Source organism: Dendrobium catenatum, unplaced genomic scaffold (genome assembly GCF_001605985.2).
Source record: "Dendrobium catenatum unplaced genomic scaffold, ASM160598v2 fragScaff_scaffold_993, whole genome shotgun sequence".
Lineage (NCBI taxonomy): Eukaryota > Viridiplantae > Streptophyta > Magnoliopsida > Asparagales > Orchidaceae > Dendrobium > Dendrobium catenatum.
Window position 1 is genome coordinate 1,222,440 of NW_021319455.1, and position 24,455 is coordinate 1,246,894.

The 24,455-nt window shown below is 37.5% G+C and overlaps 2 protein-coding genes across 8 annotated transcripts in view; one reads left to right on the plus strand and one right to left on the minus strand.

The window, feature by feature from the left end:
* LOC110100024 overlaps positions 1–14,054 on the plus strand; it is a 77,351-nt gene extending 63,297 nt beyond the window's left edge. For all 6 annotated transcript variants that reach the window (XM_028697752.1, XM_028697750.1, XM_028697756.1 and 3 more), the window contains 3 exons: positions 9,515–9,813; positions 13,148–13,237; positions 13,648–14,054. In XM_028697752.1, coding sequence (XP_028553585.1) covers positions 9,515–9,813; positions 13,148–13,237; positions 13,648–13,712 — 454 coding nt within the window. In that variant the 3' untranslated portion in view covers positions 13,713–14,054. The remainder of the gene's footprint in view (positions 1–9,514; positions 9,814–13,147; positions 13,238–13,647) is intronic.
* A 602-nt stretch (positions 14,055–14,656) lies between these two features.
* On the minus strand, positions 14,657–17,274 carry LOC110094449. 2 transcript variants are annotated; one of them, XM_020819698.2, is made up of 3 exons: positions 16,885–17,274; positions 15,958–16,209; positions 14,657–15,337 (listed from the first exon to the last, which is right to left on the minus strand). In XM_020819698.2, the coding sequence occupies exons 1-3, from the start codon at positions 17,248–17,250 to the stop codon at positions 15,005–15,007; spliced, it is 951 nt and encodes a 316-aa protein (XP_020675357.1). In that variant the 5' UTR covers positions 17,251–17,274; the 3' UTR covers positions 14,657–15,004. The 2 variants fall into 2 exon arrangements, with proteins under 2 accessions (XP_020675357.1, XP_020675351.1); XM_020819692.2 differs by having other exon boundaries at positions 15,958–16,212.
* Positions 17,275–24,455: the final 7,181 nt, after the last annotated feature.

Here is a 24,455-nt window from a genome sequence, read left to right on the forward strand (position 1 = left end):
AGTACAACCCACCTCTCTTTAGTAAGTCCAACGTCTTCCCCGATTCCTGATCCTGAAATAGGTAAAAAGTAGGGTTAAATAAAACTTGGCAATTATGGCCCCTGGTAAGTTTTTATATGGATATAAGATTTGTGGATAAGTGAGGAACATGGAGCACATTTTTTAGAGTGAAGTAAGGGGATTAGGGTATATCTCCTTGGCCTTCTACTTTAACAAAAGAACTATCAGCAATGATGATTTTTTTGTCTATTGGGCGAGGATCATAGTTGAAGAAGTGGTTAATGGAGTTTGTCATGTGATCTGTGGCTCCTGAGTCAATGATCCATATTCTTTTCGAATGATTTCTAGAGGTACTTAATCCGGTGAATATGGAAACTTACCTGAAAGAGCAAGAGATGCAGGAGGTTTTTCAAGGGATACCAGGAGTTGTCTGAGCCTTTCAATGTCTTCTTTAGTGAAGCTTTGGGATGAGTTTTCTTTAGACATTGTGATATCCCAAGACTACTTTTAATCATATCAGCAATGAAGGCTGATTATATCAACAATGAAGGCTATTTCAACAATAAAGGCTGATATTAGATCTTAATCAGATCTTAAATTTGATTTAAGGCTTCTTGCTGCTGTCGACTTGACGTCTTGAAGGATTTGAGCGAGTGTCTCCTTCAGAGCTGGAGTCTTCGGGGTTCATCGCTGTTCGACTTTCGTCTTTGTTGTTCGGCTTCCTCTCGGTTTAATAATATGAACTGAGCCGAGTCTTTAAAAAACTCGAATCGAGCATAAGCTAGGGCACACACGTGAGGAGCTTCGTCTCTGTTCCGAACGAGCTCCTGGTTTCGACGTCGACGTGAGAGCAGAACCGGTCGGCCTCTTGCGGCGTTTGTCTTCTTTGTTTGCAAGATTCGTTACTTCTTCGGCTCCTTCGTGGAGTTCGACTACGCTCCTTTGAACGACTTTCCGTTCCTGTGGGATTGGATGTTCCAATACTTGAATCGGGATACCAAGAAGCTCCCTTCCGGTGGGTTCGAGCAAGGCGGGCTTCTTCCATACTGATCGAGCCGCGGCTATGGCACGGCGTCTGTCGGTCTCGCCTCTGTCTTCAACTATCTACAATTTTTTCTTCAGATGACAATTAAGGCCGTTGTATCTGATGGCTTTGCTGCAGTCGGTTTGTCCTAGATAACCGAGATAGGTTTTCTTTGTCCGAGTGTATCAGGGAAACCAATGCGCGACCTTTCTAGCCTATGGAGCGAGTGTGCCCTAGTGTCCCGTGCCCGAGCGAATGTCTTCTCCGTGCGGCTTCTTCCAAAGTTCTTTATGAGCGTGCTCGAGCGTGTTTTCGATTGGTTTCGTTCCGCAGAAGTTCCTCGGAGGCCCGCTCGGTTGTTCCATTCTGTAGGGACGACTTCTTCTGCCGTTACTTCGCCTTTCGTCGGCACAGCTCCATCTCACAACTGCGAGGCTTCGTCTTTACTTTTGTCAAGGCTCTGATACCATGTTAAAACAATAGAGGGAAAGGCTTGCATTTATTCAGTAATATCTTTCCTATTTATTGATCTATACAAGATATCTTAATGAGGAAATAATAAATTACATAAAATCCCTAATATACTATTTCCTAAATTAGTTCCTTCATTATGACGTGATCCATGAGAGCTTCGCACGGATTAATCTTTGTGTCCGTCAGATCCTTTGCACAGAGAACGACTAGATTTCAACATTGATCTTCAAAGACTTGTAACCTACTACTGGCTTGTTTATAAGCTGAATCCCAAACCACATGCAAAACATTTGTGCCCAACCAAGAGTTACTTTGAAGTCCTTGTTTGGTTTGAAGGAATTGAAAGAGTGGAGATGAAGAGAGAATAGAAATAATAATGGTAAAGGAATTGAGTTGAGGTTGGTTTCAACCCACTAGTTTGATTGAGGAGAATTTGAGTTAGAAAAATAATTTCCATATTTTTGTTTGGTTTTCAGAAATAACCATTAAATTAAAGAGTGAAAAGCTTAATTTTATTCATTCTTTAGTTTTACTTTTGTTTTTGACTGGGTTCAACAGGGAATCATAAAGAGAAATATACATATGTTCTAATTGCCTTGGTATAATTAAATTCTTATGACGACGACAACAAGAACTTCTATCAAGATTTTATCCCACTATATGGGTTCGACCACTTAAATTCTTTTTCTCCATTATGTCATATTAAGAGTCAAATTCTCATTTAAATCTAATAAAAAAATAATTTCTAATACTTTCTAACGTCTTATTAGGTCTACCTCTACCTTTCTTAATATACCTATCTAATACATTGTTGACCTTTGTGTGAAAACCAAAAAAACCCGCAGAAACCTCGGATTAAATCCCTTAAATCCCACTTACCTTGCTATTTGGTGCCGCTCACGCCTTGTCCCGCGATTCTTGCCGAAATCCTGTAGCTTACCTCGATCGAGCCTCTTGCACTCGCTGTTCGCGAACAATGCTCTCGGCTCAGTTCGCCCCCTCGTTTGCAAACGATTCCTACTACAGGTCTTGCCCGACTTCCTCCTCTCACTGCTCTCACCCCTCTCCCTCTCAATCGAGCTCTTCACCTCCCTCTCTACCAATCCCTTCATCCATTCGATCTCCCTCTATGCAAGCAACCGGCACCTTCCTCAAACATTTGATCCATCCAACTATAGCTGCATATTCCCGTCGCTACAGTCGTGCGTACAAATCTACCTGAACTTCCTTGTAGCTGAACAATCTGTCTTCGTCCATCTTTGCTATACCCGAATCCTTCGGCATCTTTCAACCTCGCATCCATAGCCGAACCCCTCTCTACTATTTGTCTCTACCCACAGCTGTGAAACACCCTACATCGAGCCAAACCGCAAGCTACCTTTGACCAAACTGCCTCTTACATATTCTCGAGCATCATATTCCTGATTTTGCTTTCCTCAATCGATCCAATCCCGTCAAACAAGTCGCAGGCCAATCCTGTTCACATAGCCACAACCTCCTCCTTCCTCCTCTATTCCAATCGAACCCTCTACCCTAGTCGAAATCCCCTCAGCCGCAAACCACTCACGTTTAACCTTGATCAAATTCCCTTGCATCAATCAACTCGATCCCAACTCAACCTAGACAACAGGTAAAACCACTGTCATTTTATTTTATTATTTTTGTTGATTAGTGTTAGTTAATTATTATTCTAGTTGATATTAAATATATAATTAATTATAAGTATAATAACAAGGGCGGAGGGAGGGGGGGCAAGGGGGGGGCACGTGTCCCCCCTAAAAAAAAAATTACTTGGGAGAGAAGGAAAAAGTTGATAAGTGCACATTATTCCTCGATCTTTTTATGCAACGAAAATGATGCAGCCTCACATTCATGACTTAATATGAGAGATCTCCTCTAAAGGATTTAGCTAAAGCTAAAACTAAAAGCCTACAAGGGCTTAAAGCTGGTTGTTTTAGTGGCTTAATAGAGCAACAAGCTCGCCAATGAAAAAACAAGCTCTAATTTTTGCATTTCTTCCTTTTATAGTTATTTATTAATCTGAAGAAGCCACCAACAAATTTTTTTGGACAAATGTAAAGCATCAATGATTCGTTTTTCCCTTTACTCCTCTCTCGCGACTAATGAGTCACGACCTCGAGAACGGCTTTCATTAAGCCCCCCTGAACAAAATTTCTGGCTCCACCATTATATAATAATAAGACTTATGTTATTACTATTAATTATAAAAAAAATAATTATTCTGATTATAATTATAATAATAAATATTTTTTAGTATTAAAAAAAAGAAGAAAAATAAAGAAAAAAAAGAGAAAAAAAAGAAAGGGGAAGAAAGGGAAATTTTTGTGTATTTTCATCATTATCGTCGCCCCGTCACATCACCTCGATAGCTCAGGTATAATCCTTCAAACCCAAACGCTGCTCTTGGTGTTCACGGCGCATCGGGGAACTTTCTATACATGCTCTTCGTAGCAGTGGGAGGAAACCCGGTGTAGCGCTTGCGGCGAGGCGGGTATGCCCTTTACACGCTCTTCGTAGCGTGGCGGGGACAACTATAAGTATCCATACAAGCCTCGATGTCTGCGGGGAAAATAATTGTATATTTTCAAACATATACCTCGAAGACTCATACATGCTATTCGTTGCGTGGTGGGAAGGCGTATACTCTGATATTTCCCTTAAACGGGGGAGACGTCGGGTGGCTGGCTAAATTCACAATAAACAGAGGACCAGATTTGAATAAAGATACAGAGGACTAAATTTGCATATTGTCGAATTATAGGGAACTGGACATTAAATTGATAGCCACATTAAAAATATTAATGTCAAATAATAATCTGAATCATTCAATTAAATATCAATGTGTAAGCAAATGATATGTGGTTTTCAACATGACTCGCATGCAAACAATGAAATTGAGGGAGATACATTATTTGCTTGCATACAAAAGAACAAAGTCCCTAAATAACATTGTAAATCACATGCAAGTGGTAACAATTGACGTGCAACATTCATGGCAATCACACAAGTACAATGATACTTGTAGGCAAGCATTAATAAGCAATAGTTGCCTATGAATGATGAATGAAGGAATTTAAGTGACTAATAGAATTCAACCAACCAATTAATAGGTAGGAGTGAATGACTCTTAAGTACAATAAATCTGCAACGTATACAAGCTCTTACAAACTTCTGTAAGGATTTGTTCATGCATACAACAACTGACCTACATGTTAAATGCGTGATGATAGAAGTCTTACAATTCATACAATGCTCTCATTTGCAAATGATAATGAAAGGCATACAAATGAACACGATAGCTCACTAATCAGCATGTATGAGGAGTTTAGTGGTGAATGCAACGACAACATGTAGCCAATACCAGTACACAAACATGCATATCAAATCTTGCAAGCATTGAAAGACATGGCATGATAGTCGTAATAAGTATTAGTAGCATGTTTATATATGAAGTATGAAGAATTTACCAGCGGGTGTAATTGCATGCTTATAGTCAACATCGACCAACATACGAATGGGTACTCCAATTTCCTATGAATGCAATGCCAATGTGCAATGAGGATAATGACTCACCATCCAACATGTACAAATAAATTAGCAACATACGTAGTTTGATTGGCAGGCAACACAAGTTTACAAATGAGCACATAAAGTTATATATGAGCAATGTTTATAGATATGTTGCAGAAGGACTAGAACAAATGTAGGCACCTATGAGCTGCTGTATGAGACCCATCATGAGTTCAACATATCATTTATAAGAAAATACATGAGGAATGGTTGTAAATGCGAACACCTACAAGCAGCATTAGAAGATTTGCATTCAACACAGCTTACTCACAACAGCTGAGGGTTTGTAATGCATATAACAATCCTATCTACAAGTAATGATGAAGAATTTACCACCAATATGATGGATCTTCCACATGCATGAGATAGGAGATCATGGTGAATGTAAATGCCTTCTAGCAATACTGGAAGATTTGCCATATGCATAATAATATACTTGCAGGCAATATCAATGATAGACAGTGAGTGCAATAATGCCCTATAGTCAACAGTCATTCAACAGTAGGCAAATGCATTGATCCCTCGCAAGTAAGGATCAAGTGATCAATATGCAATGCTCATATCAATAGTACCCTGTAATTAGAAGGTGCATGAATAATGACTTGCTAACCAACATAGGAACCCGTGATGAATGCATCTCAATTGGTAACCTATGTCAGCATGCTAACATACTAATCTTGCTTGCAAATGATAAAATTCCGTGTGAATGTCCACTGGCAATGGTGATTGTCGATATTGCAAAGATGCTGAATCCCCTATGTATATAGATACACACACAACATGATATTTGCGAGCGAGAGCTGAAGATCGCAACAAGTACAGGAGGACTATAACAAATGCAAGCTCCTATGAGTCTTTGTAGGAGGCCTGTCACGTGTACAACATGATATCTACAAGCAAATACAAGAATGATTGCAATAGCTGCGAACACCCATTTGTAATGACAGAAACTTTGCCATATGCACAATAATTTACATGCGGGTGGTGATCAACATGTTGTGGATCTTGCAACCCCCTACGATCAACTACCATTCAAATGGCCAGTAAATACGTTGATCCATTGCAAGCAGGGGAGGACGATATGCGTCGTAGGAGACCTATCACGTACACAAAGTGCTATACTCGAGTAAATACAGAAGATTTTCAACAAGTGCAAGCTTCTATGAGTCATAGCAAGAGGTTCATTAGTGTACGACAACCTACATATATAAAGCAATGGGCAACCCATAGCCACCAGATCTGCAACATTTATACAAGCGGACAAAAGGCATTTACGGGTTTCTACATAAAGTGTTGTGCACATCTAAATGCTAATCATTTGCACAGCTGATCAGCACTAAATATTTTAGATGCCCTCACACGTGCATTGCAACATGTATACATACAAAGATGAAAGTACACACGCAAGTACATTAATCTGTATACATGTAAGAATATACACTTGCATAGGCCCCAACGAGCGTGTTATAACTACACACGTGACGCCTGAGGATGTTATGCTGGTCAAAATATGAACTTAGGTTCGGGCTCGATCCTCCTATATGAATAGATAGGAGTCGACACAACTCGAACTATCAAAAAATATACAGTTGCGACATCAACCAGGACATTTATTTTATACCTTCATATTAGACCTTCAAGACCTATTATAAGAAAAATTCATTAATAAATGACATAAAGCCAACAATGAACCTGATCATTTGTCAGCAATTAGACAGTCGACAAGGTTTGATAGGTAATTATAAAATACTCCCTAAATATCCGCATGGGCCCTGACGAGCGTGTTACAGGTACACATGTGATGTCTCAGGATGCTGTGCCGATCAAATGATAAATCCAAGTTCAAGCCCGATCCTTCTATGCGAGTAGATATGAGTCAACATGGCTTGAATTATCAAACAAATATACGGTCACGGCGTCGTCCGAGATATTTATTTTAATATGTTCATATTAGGCATTCAAGGTCGATAACCATGAAATTTCACTAAATAAAGGCATAAAGCCTAAGGTGAACCTGATCCTCTGTCGGCAAACAAATAGAGTCGACATAATTCAATCAATAAAATATAATTGCTCATAAATATCTCGATGATGGCCGCGTTGACAAAAAATCTAACTGGAGGGGACCCAAGCATTACAAATGCCAACAAAATGCCCATAAAATTCAAAACTCTAAAAAAATATCAAAACCTAAAATTTTTAAAATTAAAATTAACCATCAAAATGCGTAATGAAAAACTCATCCGTCATTCACAACAATTTGCCTAGCTGGACAAGTTTGAATATCACTCTAGCTCACAAAGAGCTGATGTCTATCGAGAATATTACTAGGATTCAATTTCAATCCGTCCCCTGCCAGTTAGGACTTGTCATTGGTCTTCTAATTGGCGGTTTGGCCGGATGGCTTTGCAAAGAAACTGTGGCTTAGCTAGATCGGCTCCACATGGTTAACGATTATGATCGTGACTCTCTGACCTAGTGGCTTGGTCCAACGACTCCACTATATTACAGTTACGGTTATGACTCGTATGCCCTCTAATGGCTTCAAATATTTGAGATATGAATCAATATAATATAATCGATAGGGCAAAAAGTCATTTGTTAGCTAAGGTGGATTCAAATTTATCCTTTTAGACAAATATTCACTTAGATCTTCAAGGTTCCCTTGGACGACACAACCCATGGCTTCCGATAATGATCCTTTTGTCAGGTTGGGTTGACTACCTCCTCTGACTAAGTAGATCAGGGACCATAATGATCTGGGACGACAAAACCATGAGATCTTGATCGGGCTCATCATCATTCCCCCACCATCTGCTTTAAGTGTTAGGTGATAAATTTTTTAATTTTAAATATTAATTATCTCAAATACCTAAATCATGATGTTACTGCGCATCAGATACTACGTATTCTCTATGTATATGCTTTGACGACTAGCCTTAATCGAAACTTCTCTGTTGCCATCGAGATTGGTAATTAACTATAGGGGCTTGTGCCTATAGGAAATCAGAACTCATATCATAAAGTTCTTGTAAAATGAGGGCGAAATCTCTGGGTTATGTCTTATTTCAAACCCAATTTGCCTTTTGAAAATTTACCTCACAATTTAATTCGTTAAAACTCTTCTTAAAGAGGAGAGGCCGGGGCGTGAATTTTCGGAGCTCATATACATCTACTCTCCTAATTGTGTCATCGGAATGCTGATGTTTTATGTGACCAAATCATCTAAAGCAACCCTCTCTAATCTTATTTTCCATTGAAGTTAACTTGTTCATGTATATACTTGTTTCACATTTTTTTCCGGAAGTGTAAAACCACTCATCCACCTGAGCATCCTCATCTCTACGATAACTTAATTTTATGCTTTTCTTTGAATGACCAACATTTTGCATCATAAATTATTGTAGTTCTCACCATTATCTTATAGAATTTTTCCTTTTAAGAGATATATTTTTTATCACACAGTATGCTCAATGCATTCCTTCAATTCAATCATCCAACTTGAATTTTACTAATAATATCCCTATCTATTTCACCATCGCTTTGAGCAATAGACTGGTAGACCCGAGTTATCTAAAACGTGTATTCTTTTTAATGACTTAATCGCCCAAAGTCACAACCCCCACTATATCTATTACTATTAAAATTACACCATATATTTGATTCTAGATCTACTCAAATGAAATCCTTTAGAATCTAAGGTTGACCTCCATAATTAAATTCTTATGAACCATTCCAAAAATATTAAGATTTAATTGTAAGGTAAAATTTATTTATTTCTGCTTAATTTATCTAAACCAAACAAAATCTTAGGTTCTGTTTGGTTGTTTATTTATATATAGTGAAGATAAAATAAGTGAATATACAAGCAATAAACTTCTGAAGCTTAAGCTATTAGTTGAGTTAAGCCTTTTGGTTGGTTAAAAAGATAAGTTGAAATAAAATATGGGAAAGGAAGAATCTGGAAGTCAAGCAAAGCAAGCTTAAATGGGTTGGAGGTGTGCTTGGCTTATCCTGTTCTACCAGGAGGAAAAGTTGGGCTTAGCATAACCAAGAAATGACTCAAAATTGCAGTTGAAAGGAAAAGAAGCTTAAGCTAATTTAGCTAATAAATAAGCCTGGCCCTCAAAATTGCAGTTGAAAGGAAAAGAAGCTTAAGCTAATTTAGCTAATAAATAAGCCTGACCCTAACAACTCCTTAGTCTTGTCCCGATCAACTATTTCATCAGAAATGGCCTGTGCTCACTTTTTGCCGCACTTTGCAGGATTATAAGCAATTACTTGTAGCTTTTTCCACGCATGTTGTGATGCGTATTGTTATACATTATGCATTCTGCGTTTTGATGTTCATATATGACGCACTCTGCCTATGTGCCTTCTTTTTGAACCATTCTTCTGATTTTATTGAAATATTCTTTTGGACAGAAGCATAAACGAAGCAGCTCCAGCTGCAGCTCTAGGCAATGCTGTGTCAAATGTCCCAGATATGGCTGTTAGCCCTGCTTCAGCAGCATCAAGCAATCACTTCCCTTTCACACCATCTGAAATCTCAGGTATGGGCTTGGATACAGCAGCTCTCGATGCAGCCTTCACATCTGATGTAGCAACAGCTGGAGGATTACCAGATGGTGGTGTTGGATCTTCAAGGGACTCCATCAGATCCTTGGGCCAACTATGGAACTTCAGTCTTTCAGATCTGACAGTTGATTTAACAAATTTGGGAGGTAAAATTTTGATAATTTAATTTCAAGCATCTCTCTGCTTTCAGCTAGGATGCATTTCTTATTATTCCGAATGTTTTGTCATGCTATGATTCATTTATATTTCTCTGTTGTGCAACTCTTGGTGATAATTTATGCTATGTGCATTTATTTGTGATGATTGGCGATCTCTCTTGTTCTGGCATGAAAGGTTTTTTTTAGGGTTTACTTGGTGTGTATTTGAATCTATGTTAGACTGGTCCGCTAGATCGGTCCAGCCGGTCCATACGTGACTAGCTTGTGGGCAACAGAGGCGGAGAAGTTCCGTCTCCTGCATATGCCGATCAAACCCCGTAGTCCAAAATAGCATATTAGGAAGGTTTTAGGAGAAGTTTAGGAGAGAAATTTGAATGTAGGGACTGTTTAGAGATTTCCTTTTAGATTGTATGTATTAAATAGTTTGTTTTCCTAGGGTTATGGCATATTGAATTTGGCTGAAATTTGAGATCTCTCTTAGGTTTTGGGCTCTAGCGGCATCTAGAGATTTGGGAGAGAGATCCTCCTCTCGAATAGATTGTATCTTGGTATTTTCCATTTCCATTTCATCAAATAATACAAATTATCTATTATTTTCCTAGTTTTGTATGAATTTTTTGTGGAGAATTCTCGCTCTTTTTCAAAGATTGATAGGATTTACTTGAGATCTACAAGTGCTTCCTATCAATCTGCTGCTAAGCTAAATTGTTATAATGATATCTGAGCTGAATCAATTCATTTTTTTTTCTTCTAAATTTGGTTTGGATTTGTAGAAATGCATCTTACTTTGGCTCATCAGTAAAAATGAGCCGCCTTCCACAATTATTTGCAATTTATGTTTTTTACCTTATAGGCGGTGCCCAAATGAACAAGTGTTTTCACTCCTTATGCCCTTAGCCTAGTCCTTTTTTACTTGATCGGCGTTGCTTATTAGTAGGGAGGAGGAGCTTGTTAATTAGTGAGGGAAATTTTGTCATATTTCACTTTAGATTGAACGTTCACGTCCTATACACAATTAGCTTAAAAGCTAAATTTGCCTTGAGATAATGCTATGATGTTTATGTTAGTCTTGCGTATTTAAAATAGTTTGTCAGACTAGATTGGAGAGGGATCTTCCCATGTTTCGTACTTTTGGAGTCTTGGTCCTGATTGTGAAACATATTGGCTAGGTCAAGAGACGTTCTCCTTGAGGTTGCCTTCACTGCTTGATCCTTAGCTTAGGATTTTCTATATAGCTTGTTATTAATGATAATGTTAACCATTTTGTTATTATCAAATTAACATCATCATTTGGTTTTTCTCACTTGTTTGTGTTTGGTATTATGGATCTTCATTTTTCATTCGTTTATTATATTAAGTATTATTTGAGGGAATATGTTACAGAGCATACGTTACGATGTAATACTAATTTTTCTCAAAATAAATTTGGATTCATATCGGGTAGGTGTACTATGCAAGCTATATATTTATTGAGAGGTTTGACGGAGAAGTATAGAGAGAATGGGGAGGATTTATATATGATATTTATTGATTTAGAGAAAGTGTATGATAAAGTTCCAAGAGAAGTGCTATTGAGAGTTCTACAAAAGAAAGAGATTAATAATGCTTATATTCAAGTCATTAATGATATGTATGTAGGAGTTGTTGTGTTCAAATGCAAGGTGTTTTGATCAAGTATTTTGTTATTTCTGTTGAATTACATCAAGGATCAGCCTTAAGCCCATATCTTCTTTAGTCATGGATGCTCTCACTTGACATTTGCAAGAGGTTGTACCTTGGTGTATGCTTTTTGCTGATGATATTCTTGTTGTTGATAAGACTAGAGATGGAGTTGAAGATAAATTTGAATTATGGAGGCCAATCTTAGAGTCTAAAGATTTTCATTTGAGAAGATCTAAAACCAAATATATGGAGTGTAATTTTAATAATAATAGTTCTAGTGGGGGGATTGTGACTTTGGGTGATCAAGTCATTAACAAGAGTACACATTTTAGATATATTGGGTGTATTGTTCAAAGTGATGGTGAAATAGATGTGGATATTATTAGTAGAATTCAAGTTGGATGGTTGAAGTGGAGGAATGCATCGGGCTTGTTGTATGATAGAAAAGTCCCCCCTCAAACTTAAGGAAAAATTCTATAAGATGGTGGTGAGACCTGCAATGCTTATGGTGCAGAATTTTGGTCATTAAAAGGGAAGCATAATATTCAGGTAAGTGTTGCAGAGATGAGGATGCTCTGGTGGATGATTGACTTTTTTAGAGGCGAAATGAGCATACACATGAAAAGGTTAGAGTAGCTCCAGTTGAAGATAAGATTAGAGATAGTTTCCTTAGATGGTTTGGTCGCATAAAAGTAGATGTATTAGATTTGGCTTATGTTAAGAAAGTTTGAGGTAGACCTAAAAAGAAATAGTTAGAAAATATTAAAAATGACCTTATTAGATTTAAATGAGAATTTGGCTCTTAATATGACACAATATAGAAAAAAAGATTTATGTAGCCGACCCCACATAATGGGATTAAGTCTTGTTGTTGTTGTTGCTATATATATATATATATGTAAGTGGATATAAAACCAATTAAAAATATAAGGTGGATATATATGTGAAATTTACTTGGATCAACAAATCATTAGAGTTGTGTACACTGAGATTGGTGCCTTAGACCACTTGTTTAAAGAACAAAATATATATTTCTTGAGCCTTAGGGGTGCATGCGCACTCTCTCTCTCTCTCTCTATATATATATATAGAGAGAGATGCATATGTACATTCATTACACAAAGTTCTATGAATTCAATGTCAAACATTTCATACCATCTGGTGATCCGATGATGCGCCGTCGCCTCCTTGTTCGAGGTCGAATCCTCTCCACCTAGGGGAGGATGATGTGGCTATCACGGCAACAACAATTGAAATATAGTTAGTTTCGGTGGTTGGTTTTGTAATTGTACCCTTCTTTTGCTACTTCTAAGTTTCCCTTGAAGGCAGGTAGGTTAGAAAGAGTGGTGACTGCCCGTCTTGCTGCCACCCCTATAGATTGCCCATGTATTCGGTCCTATATTGCGTTCCCTATAACACTTTAATATTTTATTCCTTGCACTCATATTTGATCTATAGGTGGTAGACATGAAATATTAAAGTTTTGGATGTTAGATATATAAATAACATGATCTAAAGTGGTATGTATGTAAATCTCCCAAATAAAAAATAATGCTGCTCATCTTTGATTCAGCTAGAGCAACATTTTTTTTCCTGCTTAATACTTATATATATTTTTTTTCTTTTATGTATTTTTCTGCTGTTATGAACCTTGTTACAGATCTTGGACCTATTGGGAATTACCCTGGCTCACCCTTCCTGCCCTCAGACTCAGACATCCTGCTTGACTCTCCTGAACCGGATGATATAGGTAATTGTAGCTATTTCTCTCAAATTTCTTCACTTCTCTGCATGAAAATACATCTTCATATCTTCATATTTGATGAAATTTCCCCCTTTCCTCCATTTTATCCAACAAAATGGAGAAATTATTATGTGTGGACGCCGAACCCAGTTCTATATCCGTAGACCAATCAGAATGAGTCACGTCAGCAATACCAAGCGCGGTATACCGAGCCATGGTACCGATGTGATTCATTATGGTGGTCTCCGAACGACATTTAGCATCCGCACAGAATTTCTCAACAAAATGAGGATTCAATTGATATGTGTCCCCCCCCCCCCCCCCCCCCCCCCCCCCACCCCCCCCCCCCCCCCCCCAACACACACACAAACAATTCATATATTGTTTCTTATGTTTGGTGTTCATCTGTTTTTCAGTTGAGGAATACTTTGCTGAGATCAACAATGGGCCATCCTCTCAGTCAGATGAAGAGAGATCATAGTTGTCAGAGCTACTTTTTAGGTTTCATTTGGGATGGCTTTTTTATTGCTTTTTAAAACAGAGTTTTAGTTAAAAATTTTAATTTTTGTATTAAAATTTTGTTTTAAGAAACAATAAAAAGCCGTCACAAACAAATCCTTAGTGTGCTATCTCGCTTTGAAATCAAATACAATAATCAGATCAGTGCATCAGTCTATTCTGAACTAAAGCTTGATTAAGCTCTCCTGTTTTCTATCTTTAATCCAAACAATTTTGTGATTGAACATTTGAGTAATTGAGAGTATTAGACAAATAAAGAGAGAATAAATGCCTGTCTGGGCAGTCATGTTGTAGTTTTGGTTTCCTTTCTTTCAGCATGTGTTTCTATGTAAATTGATTGTGAATTGGGCAATTATGGGCATCGAATGCGGATCACACGGGACGGAATTTTTCTGTCGACCAACGAGCTACAGCTCGATCCGTATATAAGGTCCTTTGACTGTTAAATGAAAATTAAATTAGTTCTTTTATTGAAGTATTTAGGTTCCTATTTAAAAAATAAAGCAACTAAACTGAGATTTGAAAATAGTTTAAAATCATTTTAATTCTTATCTTAATAAGATAGATATGAGCATCTTCAATGGGAGAATAGCATTTTCCAGAAGAATTTTGCACCAAAAATTTCTCGTTAAATTTTTAATTAAAAGTTATTTTAAAAGGCAATAAGAAAGCTGTACTAAATAAATGGGACAGCTTTCGTACTGTTTTTTAAAATGATTTTTTACAAAATTGTTTTAAAAAGCAAGAAAAAAAAAACGTCCGAAATGAAGCCTTAATCGACCGATAAAATGCTTTGTTTTTAAAGTTGAGAGCACATTTGTAAAGCATCTAAAGATGGACAGTTTTTTTTACAGCTATTACACTAACTAATAGATTTAGCTGTGAATTTTTTAAAAGACAAGAAAATAAACCAGCAAAAATCTTTGTCAATCAGGTCATCTAACATTCACTGACATATAATAATAACAAAACATCTCGACTTTGTTACATCTCTACCAACTCCAAGTGAAAATCCACACAATGGAGAAATTATTCTGTATAGAGTTCGGACGGAAAGTTTCCGTTCGGATTGTGTGTACAAACCAAACTGTGTACAAAAAGTGTATACAGTATGTACGCTTACAATCTGGATGAGAATTTCTGTCCGAACTCTACACGAAATAATTTCCCCACACTGAGAATGAACAAGAAAGCACAATCTAAAACAAAAAACTAACAAAAAATCATTGTTATTTCAAAGCTAAATCAAGAGCTTCAAACTCCACCTCCACCACCTACTAGAACATCCTTATAAGGTTTTGATTTTGCCCCACCGTTGCCACCACCGACCGATGGATGCGTCGGCATGGGGGCGGTGGAAGCCGGCATTGACTCTTCAGAGGATTGATCGCGACGTCGACTCCCTTCCAAGATTAAGGGCACCCTACCCTCCCTCTCCCTAATGAGCCTATCAAGGGCACCACCTCTAAGGCTCTCTAGTCCACCTCTATCCATTTGTTGCATCTTGAACACTTTTACTACATTCATTAAGCCTCCAATTAGAAATAACAAGCTCCCAAATAGGCTCAACCAGACCCAATTCTCACCCTGCATGTTAAAAAGATTTTGCATTAGATAAAGGAAAATCTTTGTATCAATTAGCAATGGTAATTTGTAATACAAGTATATGATTAATTAATCTCGATATGTTTTGGTGAATCTTTTTCAATGTTTGTTTTATATAGAGGTATTATTTTGAGTAAAAGGTTTGAATTTGACCAAAAAGCATTTTTAACCTAAATAATTAACTCGAATCTGATCGGTTTATGAAATGAACAGGAAAAAAAATCACCCGAAAATCAATCAAATTTGAACTCGACCCGACACAACATAATAAGCACTTGATCCATGTTCGATTAGTGTCAATCTAAAGAGAAATTATTCTGTGCAGAGGCTGGACGCAACTCTATGTTCGGAGACCAACCAGAATGCAACACGTTAGCGGTACCAAACCGTAGTTCCGAGCAGTACGGAGCCGCGGTATCAAGCGAAGGGGTGATGTGGCGCATTCTAATTGGTCTCCAGACGGTGTTTGACATCTGCACAGAATAATTTCTCCAATCCATCACAATTTTTGATTTAAATATGCCACATCAAGCACTCCTAACTCCAAATTTTTTGATAGAAACAACTCAAGAATCAAAGAAAATTGAAGATCCAAATCTTACCACAAGCTTGAAGCTATGATGATGAATCTGTCCAAAGATCTCATATCTGTTAAAGATCCCTCCCACCAAGAACAGCAAACTGCCCATTAGAAATGGAATCTGAACACTCTTCTGCAGAAGCTGGAGAAGACCGTTGGATCTCTCATAAACCTGGCACAAATCATGAACCGAACCCAAAAGCCAGAAAACCGGACCGGCTATCAACAGGTTCACAGCATGCTTCTCCAAGCTCCAATTATAATGCCCTCTCTCCATCTGAAAATCATCAATCATAATTCATATAAAACAATAATCATATACTTTATTTATATTATCAATAAAAAAAACATAAGATAATTAATTAATGCCTATTGATTAATCAAAATTCTATAATTAATTTGATCATTATCAATTTAAATCGTTAAATTTAATTTAATAAGAGTATAATTTACATAATAATTAATCAAATTATAAATTGCACTCATTCAAATTAAATTCAAATTTTTTTGGGCCAAATTTTCAATTAAAAAAATTAATATTGGGTGATTTTTTTAACATATTTTAAAATTACTATATTGATACAATCAAAATTAAATTTTTAGTTATATATAATTAAATAAAAAGTTTAAAGGGATTTTAATGCATATAATGCACAAAAAATAAATATATTAAAAATTTGAAATATCTAATATCTCAATATTTATATTTATTAATAGAATATTTTAGCTTCTTAATTATTTCAAAATATATACATTAAAAAATGTATTTGATATTTTACCTACCAAAAATTAATATTAATAATACAATTTTGCAATATATAATTATTTATTAATTAAAAACCTATCAAAAGAAAACTTCTTGCATAAAAAACATCTCTCATATGAAAAAACATAAAAAAAAATCCTAAAATGCAAAAAAAATTGTTTGTTTGTAAAATTACAAAATTACCTGTGCCAGAAGGAAAATTACAGCAACGGCGGTGAGGATATCGCCGACGAAGAGTACGATCGGAACAGCAATCTCCACCAAAGCCAACTGAGCGTCGAACTCAATCAACGGGAGAGAGAAATCAAAGCCGGTCAGATGAGCAATGAGATCATGAGCGTTGACGGCGGCGATCAGAAATAAGCCGATGATGATGACGGCGAGGCCAGATCTGCCGTCGAATCCCGTCGGGGATTGCTGGGCTAAGAAGCCGCCGAAGAGGAGGACGGCGGCGACGATGTAGATTCCGGCGTTGGCGTATTCCCACCGGTTTCGGGCCGTGGGCGGGCCGTAACTGCGGAAGTCTCGGGCCGTGGATAGCTTTGCCATTGGTTTTTTGTTGGGTTATGGAAAGAGGACTTACTTCTTTATAGTGAGAGAGTGAGAGAGAGAAAGAGAGAGAGAGAGAGAGAGAGAGAGAGAGAGAGAGAGAGAGAGAGAGAGACGGACAGGTGGTGGGGCAGTGGATTACGTGGCGGCATGCATGGGACTGAAGGAAGGTTAGATGCGTTGATTGCGATGAGGCATTTCGAGCTTTTTTTCAGATTTTTTAAAAAACTAATTAAAAATAATAATTTTTTGGGGAAAATTAAGGGTAGAGCACATTTCATTACTAAAAAATAAAATTATAAGTGTAGAAAATTACAATAAAAAAAGAGGAAAAAAAAAATCTTCATGAACAACAAAAAATGAGCTAAGCTAGACTATATATTCATAATAATAGAGTATAAGAACAAAAGACTTACAGCTAAAAAAGAAATGAATAAAATAAAAAATAATAGAATAAAAAACGTAAACTCCACTAAACAAAGACTCAGATAGATAAATTGTGATGATCGTTTAGAATTTGTACGGGGCAATTCCCCAGGTTGCCAAAGAGGCCATCCAAGGGGAATGTGTCTGGAATTAAGTGATTATCTTCATCGTCCATGGCAAACCAAAATCCCTCTAGACTGTAAAAATTTCTAAGACCTTCATCATATAATATCCCACAGGGTAGCAACAACAGATAGTTCCTGGAACAGAAAAAAAAGAGCAGTAAGTCCAATAAATGGCAGACAACCAAATGAAGAGAAACACCATATTTGTCCATAACCAATAATATCTTTAAAATTCTGCCAAGCCTTCCACTAATATGCGGAGTATAAACATCATTTTTAATGATGAGAGAAATATTGTCAATATTAGTGTTGCGTCCAGGAGTATTCGCGGCGGTAGAGAAATATAGAGTTTAATGTCTTAGCGTTGTACGAAAATCCGGCGCAATCAGATAAAAAGAGAGGGTGCGTCATCCATTAAAGACACCAATATTTTTACGTGGAAAATTCCTGAATAGTGGGAAAAACCATGGGGTCTGGCCCAGTATAAATGATTCCACTAGTATTATAGTTGATTACAAATGAGGTCATTCCTCAGGGGAAGGCCTTAACTTGATGTACATCTTATTAGACATTGATAATAATGCAAGTATAAAGTAATGATAAATATATTGATATAGCATACTAATATTATTGATAGGTAGCTATACATGACTTAATGATGGATAGAAGTATATAATAGAATCATAAACATGAATATACCTTATAGATAACTGATGTTTGTTTCACTACAACACATGTTATAGATTAATAAGCTTTTAACCAATTTTATTGTAGATTGATACACACCTTTTTCTTAGTAAAAATATCTTATTTTACTGATCACATTGATTTTTTACTATTGATTGATATTGTTACATATATTGTTTACCATCCATACTTATTGCTTATTGATTGATATTAATTGAAACTAGAGCATACATATTAATTCTTTTACCTTGTATTGAATGCAGTAATAGGATTTTGATAATTTGCTGGGCTTTATAAGCTCATTATGTGATTTTTGTTGATTTCATGTTTGTAAAGGGGTAAAGACTATATGGAGTGAGGCTGATCATTATTTTTAATTTTTTTAATGCTATGTTCTATTTTTTTGTAGTTGGGAGCTTTAAATATATTAGATTGATATTATTAAAATCTCATGACTATTTTAAATTATATTTTAAATGAATGAATATATATAAATATTTTGATATATATGATTTTTAGTTACTTTTACTGGATTTATTTGAACTGGTAAATATTTAGAGACTCATCAAATTAATTAAAAAAAAAAATATAAATAGATAATTCTTTCAAATTTAGATCTTTGGTGTTACAATTGCTAGCCATTGCCATCACCGGCCGCCACCACTAGCTGACAACCACCATAGTTGCCACTCACAAATAGCCACCACCACCACTGACTGCTAGTTTCCAGCCACCATTGTCTACACCTACAAACATCACTACTTGTCCCTGCTAGATGCCATTGCCATGTTTATCGACTGTTGTCACCATCTTTGGACTTTACACTAAATTTATTTTACTTCAAAAAAAAAAAAAATCATTAGTTTTTATTTTACACTCATCCAAATAACACAAAGGTATTCTTTTTTACACTGCATTTTTTTATATTGTATTTCTTTTTTAGCTAACTTAATAACCCCTAAGTTAGATTATAGGAGTTCTTATCAAATCTAGGTAAAATTTAATCCTAAACATGCTAGGAATTATGGATTTCAAGGTTGGCTAAGATTTGTGCTAATAGAGTCTATGGATTTTAAAAAATATCTTGGATAAGGAGTAATAAATTAGTATAGGGAGATAAACCATTAATGCTTTAAGGCTCACAAGTCACAACTCTAGTCTAATGAACCTAAGGTTCAACATCTCTCTAAAATTAAGATCAACATCTTCATCAAATAATTGGTGGTGCCCAATAACAAAATGATAGTGCATAGCCTTAATGTTGAGAGAGAAGAAAGACGATCCACTCTCTAACTATATACTATACTAGCTCAACCTTAATATGAAAAGTGAATCATAGCTAAGTGAAGACCATGTCATCACCATTCTCTTAAGAAATGTAGGTGTTATTGTAACCCTTTTTTCTTAAAGAGTTTCATAATTAAGACTAAGAAGCTATTACACAAGGTTTCAAAGTTGTAGGAAATAATATCCTTAGTTCTTGCTAAACAATATTAAAGTTCATGCGACCTTTCCATCTCAAAACTTATCTAGCTTTCTACGTTATTATATTTGATCTTCAATTGAAATGGGTCAAACTTAAATTAAGCATAGCAAGAAAGTAACACAAATGGTACAACTAACCATTCTTTGCTAACTTGAGCACTTCTAGTCTAGCTTTTAGCTAGTCTTGTTCAATTGGATTTTATATTATTCTATTCCACCAACTTATGCTTTAATAACTTGAAAATTTCTTTTATATGTATGTTTTAGAGCATTCCCTTTTAGGAGAGGATGTTGCCATCATCAATGATGAACATCTCTATTGCACATTCTTTAATTTTTTTTTTCTAATTTATCTCTTTAAATACAAAATTTTATAGCAACCATTAAATGTATTTTTATATTTTTTATTTTCTTAAAAATAATATTTGCTAAATACTTGTTGCGTCCTAGAGTATTTGCGGCGGTAGAGAAAATATATAGTTTAACGTCTTAGCATTGTACGAAGATCCAACACACAATCAGATAAGAGAGAGGGTGTAGCATTCATAAGAGACACCAGAGTTTTTACATGGAAACCATTGAAAATGGGGGAAAACCATAGGGCCTGGCCCATTTTGAATGAATCCACTAGTATTTATAGTCGATTACAAATGAGGCCCTTCCTTGGGAGAAGGTCTTGGCTTGATGGTTTAAATGTACATCATATAGAGCGCATTACATAGTGGGAGTTACAATAATATACATGTTTGTTTGGTTGGAAGGGCTGTAGTTGGCACAAGACGGGGGTCCGAAAGACCGTAGTTGGTAGGAGATTGGGGTCAGGAAGACCATTGTCTGTCGATGTAGGTCGGAAGGACCGTAGTAGGCGACAGAGGTCGTGAGGACCGTAGTCGGCAGGAGACCGGGGTCTGAAAGAATGTTGTCTGATGATGGAGGTCGGAGTGACCATAGTAGGAGACGGAGGTCGGGAGGACCCTAGTCGGCAGGAAATAGGAGTTTGAAAGACCGTAGTAGAAGGGTGGTACTTCAGTAGAACTTTGGGCGTTAGGTGGTGGCCTGGTAGAGCTCGGGGCCTCAAGTGACAGTATGGCGGATGTCCGAGCCTTAGGTGGTAGCCTAGTGAAGCACAGGGCCTCAAGCGGTAGTCTGGTGAAAGTTTGGGCCTCAAGTGGTGGTTAGACGGAGCAACGACGTCAGGCGATGTTCCGACAGAGGCGAGGGCCTTAAGTGGTGGTCCGGCGAAGGTGAGGGCCTCAAGTGGTGGTCCGGTGGAGCAACGACGTCATGCGGTGGTCTGACAGAGGTGAGGGCCTTCAGTGGTCGTTCGGTGGAGCAACGACGTCAGGAGGTGGTCCAGCGGAGGCGAGGGCCTTAAGTGGTGGTCCGGCAGAAGGCCGACAGTGGTGGACCAGCGGTGGTTCGACAAATCTCCGGCGGTGGTCCGGCGAAATTTCGGTGGTGGTCGAGGAGGCAAGGAAGCAAGAACGATCTCATATCTCTCTTTTTTCCTTAGGCTTAGGGGTCCTCCCTCAAGAGGGGAGGGAGCTCTATTTATAGATTTCTGGAGTGGCATAACCCGTAAATAGGTGAGAGATCAAGGGTAAATGGGGAGTGGTCGGATGAACAGCTGATGCTGAATCCCTTGATCATGCATCATTCTGTAGACATTTGAAGACCTTAATGATGTCGGAATTCGGCGATCTTGGGCTTGTTGGATTCTTCTCGTCGATTCGCTCGATTCGAGTATAAGTTTGTTATGTTTGAAAACCATTTGGTAATCAAAATTGTTGTTTGAAACTTCCAATAGTGCTTTGAGTCCTTGATTTGGACCCATTTGGGCTCGGATTGGGTTGAATTTGGTGTCGTTGTGTTTGTATTTTTTAGACGCTCAGTTTGACTGTAAGTTTACTAAAATCAGAGTTTGGATGGTCTCCGAATTAATTTTTGAAGTTTCCAACTTGATTTTGCATCGAAATTCGCGCCTTTTTAAGATAATTTTTTGACGACGTATCAGTTGCCCCCTATTTTCGGACATCGATGCTCCAGAAGTATGAAAATATATGTATCGACATTTCATATATGCCAAATCGCAAAAAATTACATTCCAAAATTAAAATTTTGCTCAAACTTGATCATAGAGGCCCTGTTCAATTTCGAAAGTGTTAAAATTGAGTCCAGAAAGTCGAAAAACATGTTCGGAGACCCCAAAAACGTGAAAATTGGACTGTCCGTGCCAAAAATTGGGCCTGGACACGTGTAGGTGGCCGAATCGGCCAGCCGTCTAGCGACGAGCGTAAGTCCGGTGTCAGGTATAAGTCTGACAAAAGTCTGACGACAAGCAGAAGTTTGACGACGATCGTAAGTCCGACGATAAGTGTCTGACAACGAGTGGAAGTCCATTGAAAGGTAGAAGTTCGATGACGGGTAGTCTGACGGCAGGTAGAAGTTTGATATCGGGTAGAAGCATGACGTCAGGTAGAAGACCGATGAAAGTTTTTCGACAGGCAGTAGTTCGTCGACAGGTAGTAGTCTGATGGTAGACAGAAGTTGACATCAGGTAGAAGCACTGTATCGGGTAGAAGACCGATGAAAGTCCTTTGACAGGCAGTAGTCTGTCGACAGGTAGTAGTCCGACGGCAGAAAGAAGTATGATGTCGAGTAGAAGCCCTGAATCAGGTAAAAGACCGATGAAAGTCCTTCGATAGGTAGTAGTCTGTCTACAAGTAGTAGTCCGATGACAGGCAGAAGTCTGACGTCGGGTAGAAGAACAATGTCGAGTAGAAGACTTACAAAAGTTCATTGACGGACAGAAGTCCGACGACAGGTAGAAGTCCGACGTCGGGTAGAAGACCGATGAAAGTCCATCGGCGGGCAGAAGTCTGATTATGGGTAGAAGTACAATGGCAAGCAAAAATTTAACGTCGGGAAGAAGTACTGCGTCTGGTAGAAGACCGACGAAAGTCCATCGACGGGCAGTGTTGAAACTTGTTCACTATGAATTAGGTTGTTAAACCTAAACTTATGTCGCAGCGGCTAACCAAGAGGGGGGGGGGGTGAATTGGTATTTAAAAAATTTTACCCTCTTTTAAAATTTAAAACTGAGAATTTAACTTTAATGAATTTTATAGAAAATGTTTTTTCAAACACAAGTTAGAAATAGTAAAATAAAAATAAAAGCAGCGGAAAAATAAAAGACACGAGATTTATAGTGATTCGATCAAACACGACCTACATCCACTCCCCGGAGGCACCCTCCGAGTATTGCACTAATACCACTAGTGACTCTCCTTTTGCACCCACAGCAAGGCGGAGTAGCCTTTACAAAACTCTCTTCCACCACTACCCGGTGTGGCAGAGAACTGTCATCCTTTTACACTCTTCCCAGTGTTGGCAGAGAACCGTTCGTCCTTTCACACTCTCCCGATGTAGGCAGAGAATCCTTCATCCTTTCACACTCTCCTAGTGTGGGCAGAGAACCCTTCGACAGTTCACACTCTCCTAGTGTGGGCAGAGAACCCTTTAGCTGTTCAAACTCTCTAAGTGTCAGTAGAGAACCTGATCTCCTTGACATATCTTCTTCACAAGAAATCTAGAAAGAAGAGAGAAAAGAGTGAAGTAATCAAAAAACACTCATGCTCCAGTAGTAAGAATTATCATTCAAACACTCTCTCACACTCTCTCCTTGACTCTCCTTTTAATTGACACGAAGATCAGTAGGCAAAAAGATTAAGTGATAATTTATATTGAACTTTATATAGGAAAGACACAAAAAATCGTCAAAAAATTGCTAAAATTCAAGTCTGTAAGCAGTGGATCATCCAGTAGGATCGTGGATCGTCCCGGATGATGTTACTTAATTCAGTTGGAAATGAACCCAATGTATATTGGTATGAACTGACTTCGTACACATTAATCGTCCCGTACGAACCAGGTTCGTCCGGTACGAACAGTTATACCATAGGTCAGTTTCGAAAACTGCAGGAAGTTGCCAATTTTTTTAAAGAGTTGGTTCGCTTCGTCCTGGGACGAATATGCGTTTGTCCGGACGAAATTTTTACAGAGGACATTTCGTCCTGACACGAATATGGATTTTATCTGAATGAAAATTTTCCAGATGACATTTCATCCTGGGACGAATTGGAGTTCATTTGGACGAAATTTTTCCAGAGAGCATTTCATCCTGGCACAAATATAAATTTCGTTTGAACAAAAATTTCCAGAGGAGATTTCGTTTGGACAAAATTTTTCTAGAGAGCATTTCGTCATAGCACGAATATAAATTTCATATGAACAAAAATTTTTCAGAGGAGATTTTGTCTTCGGACGAATAAAAATTCATCCTAGACGATCAGGACTTAGAAAAATTTTCGTCGCTTCCTGTTCGTTCCATTGCTCTTCCGAGGAGATAACTGACTTGATCATCCCGTACGAACTATGTTTGTCCCGTACGATCCGTATAAATTTTTAAAGATCTCCTCAACT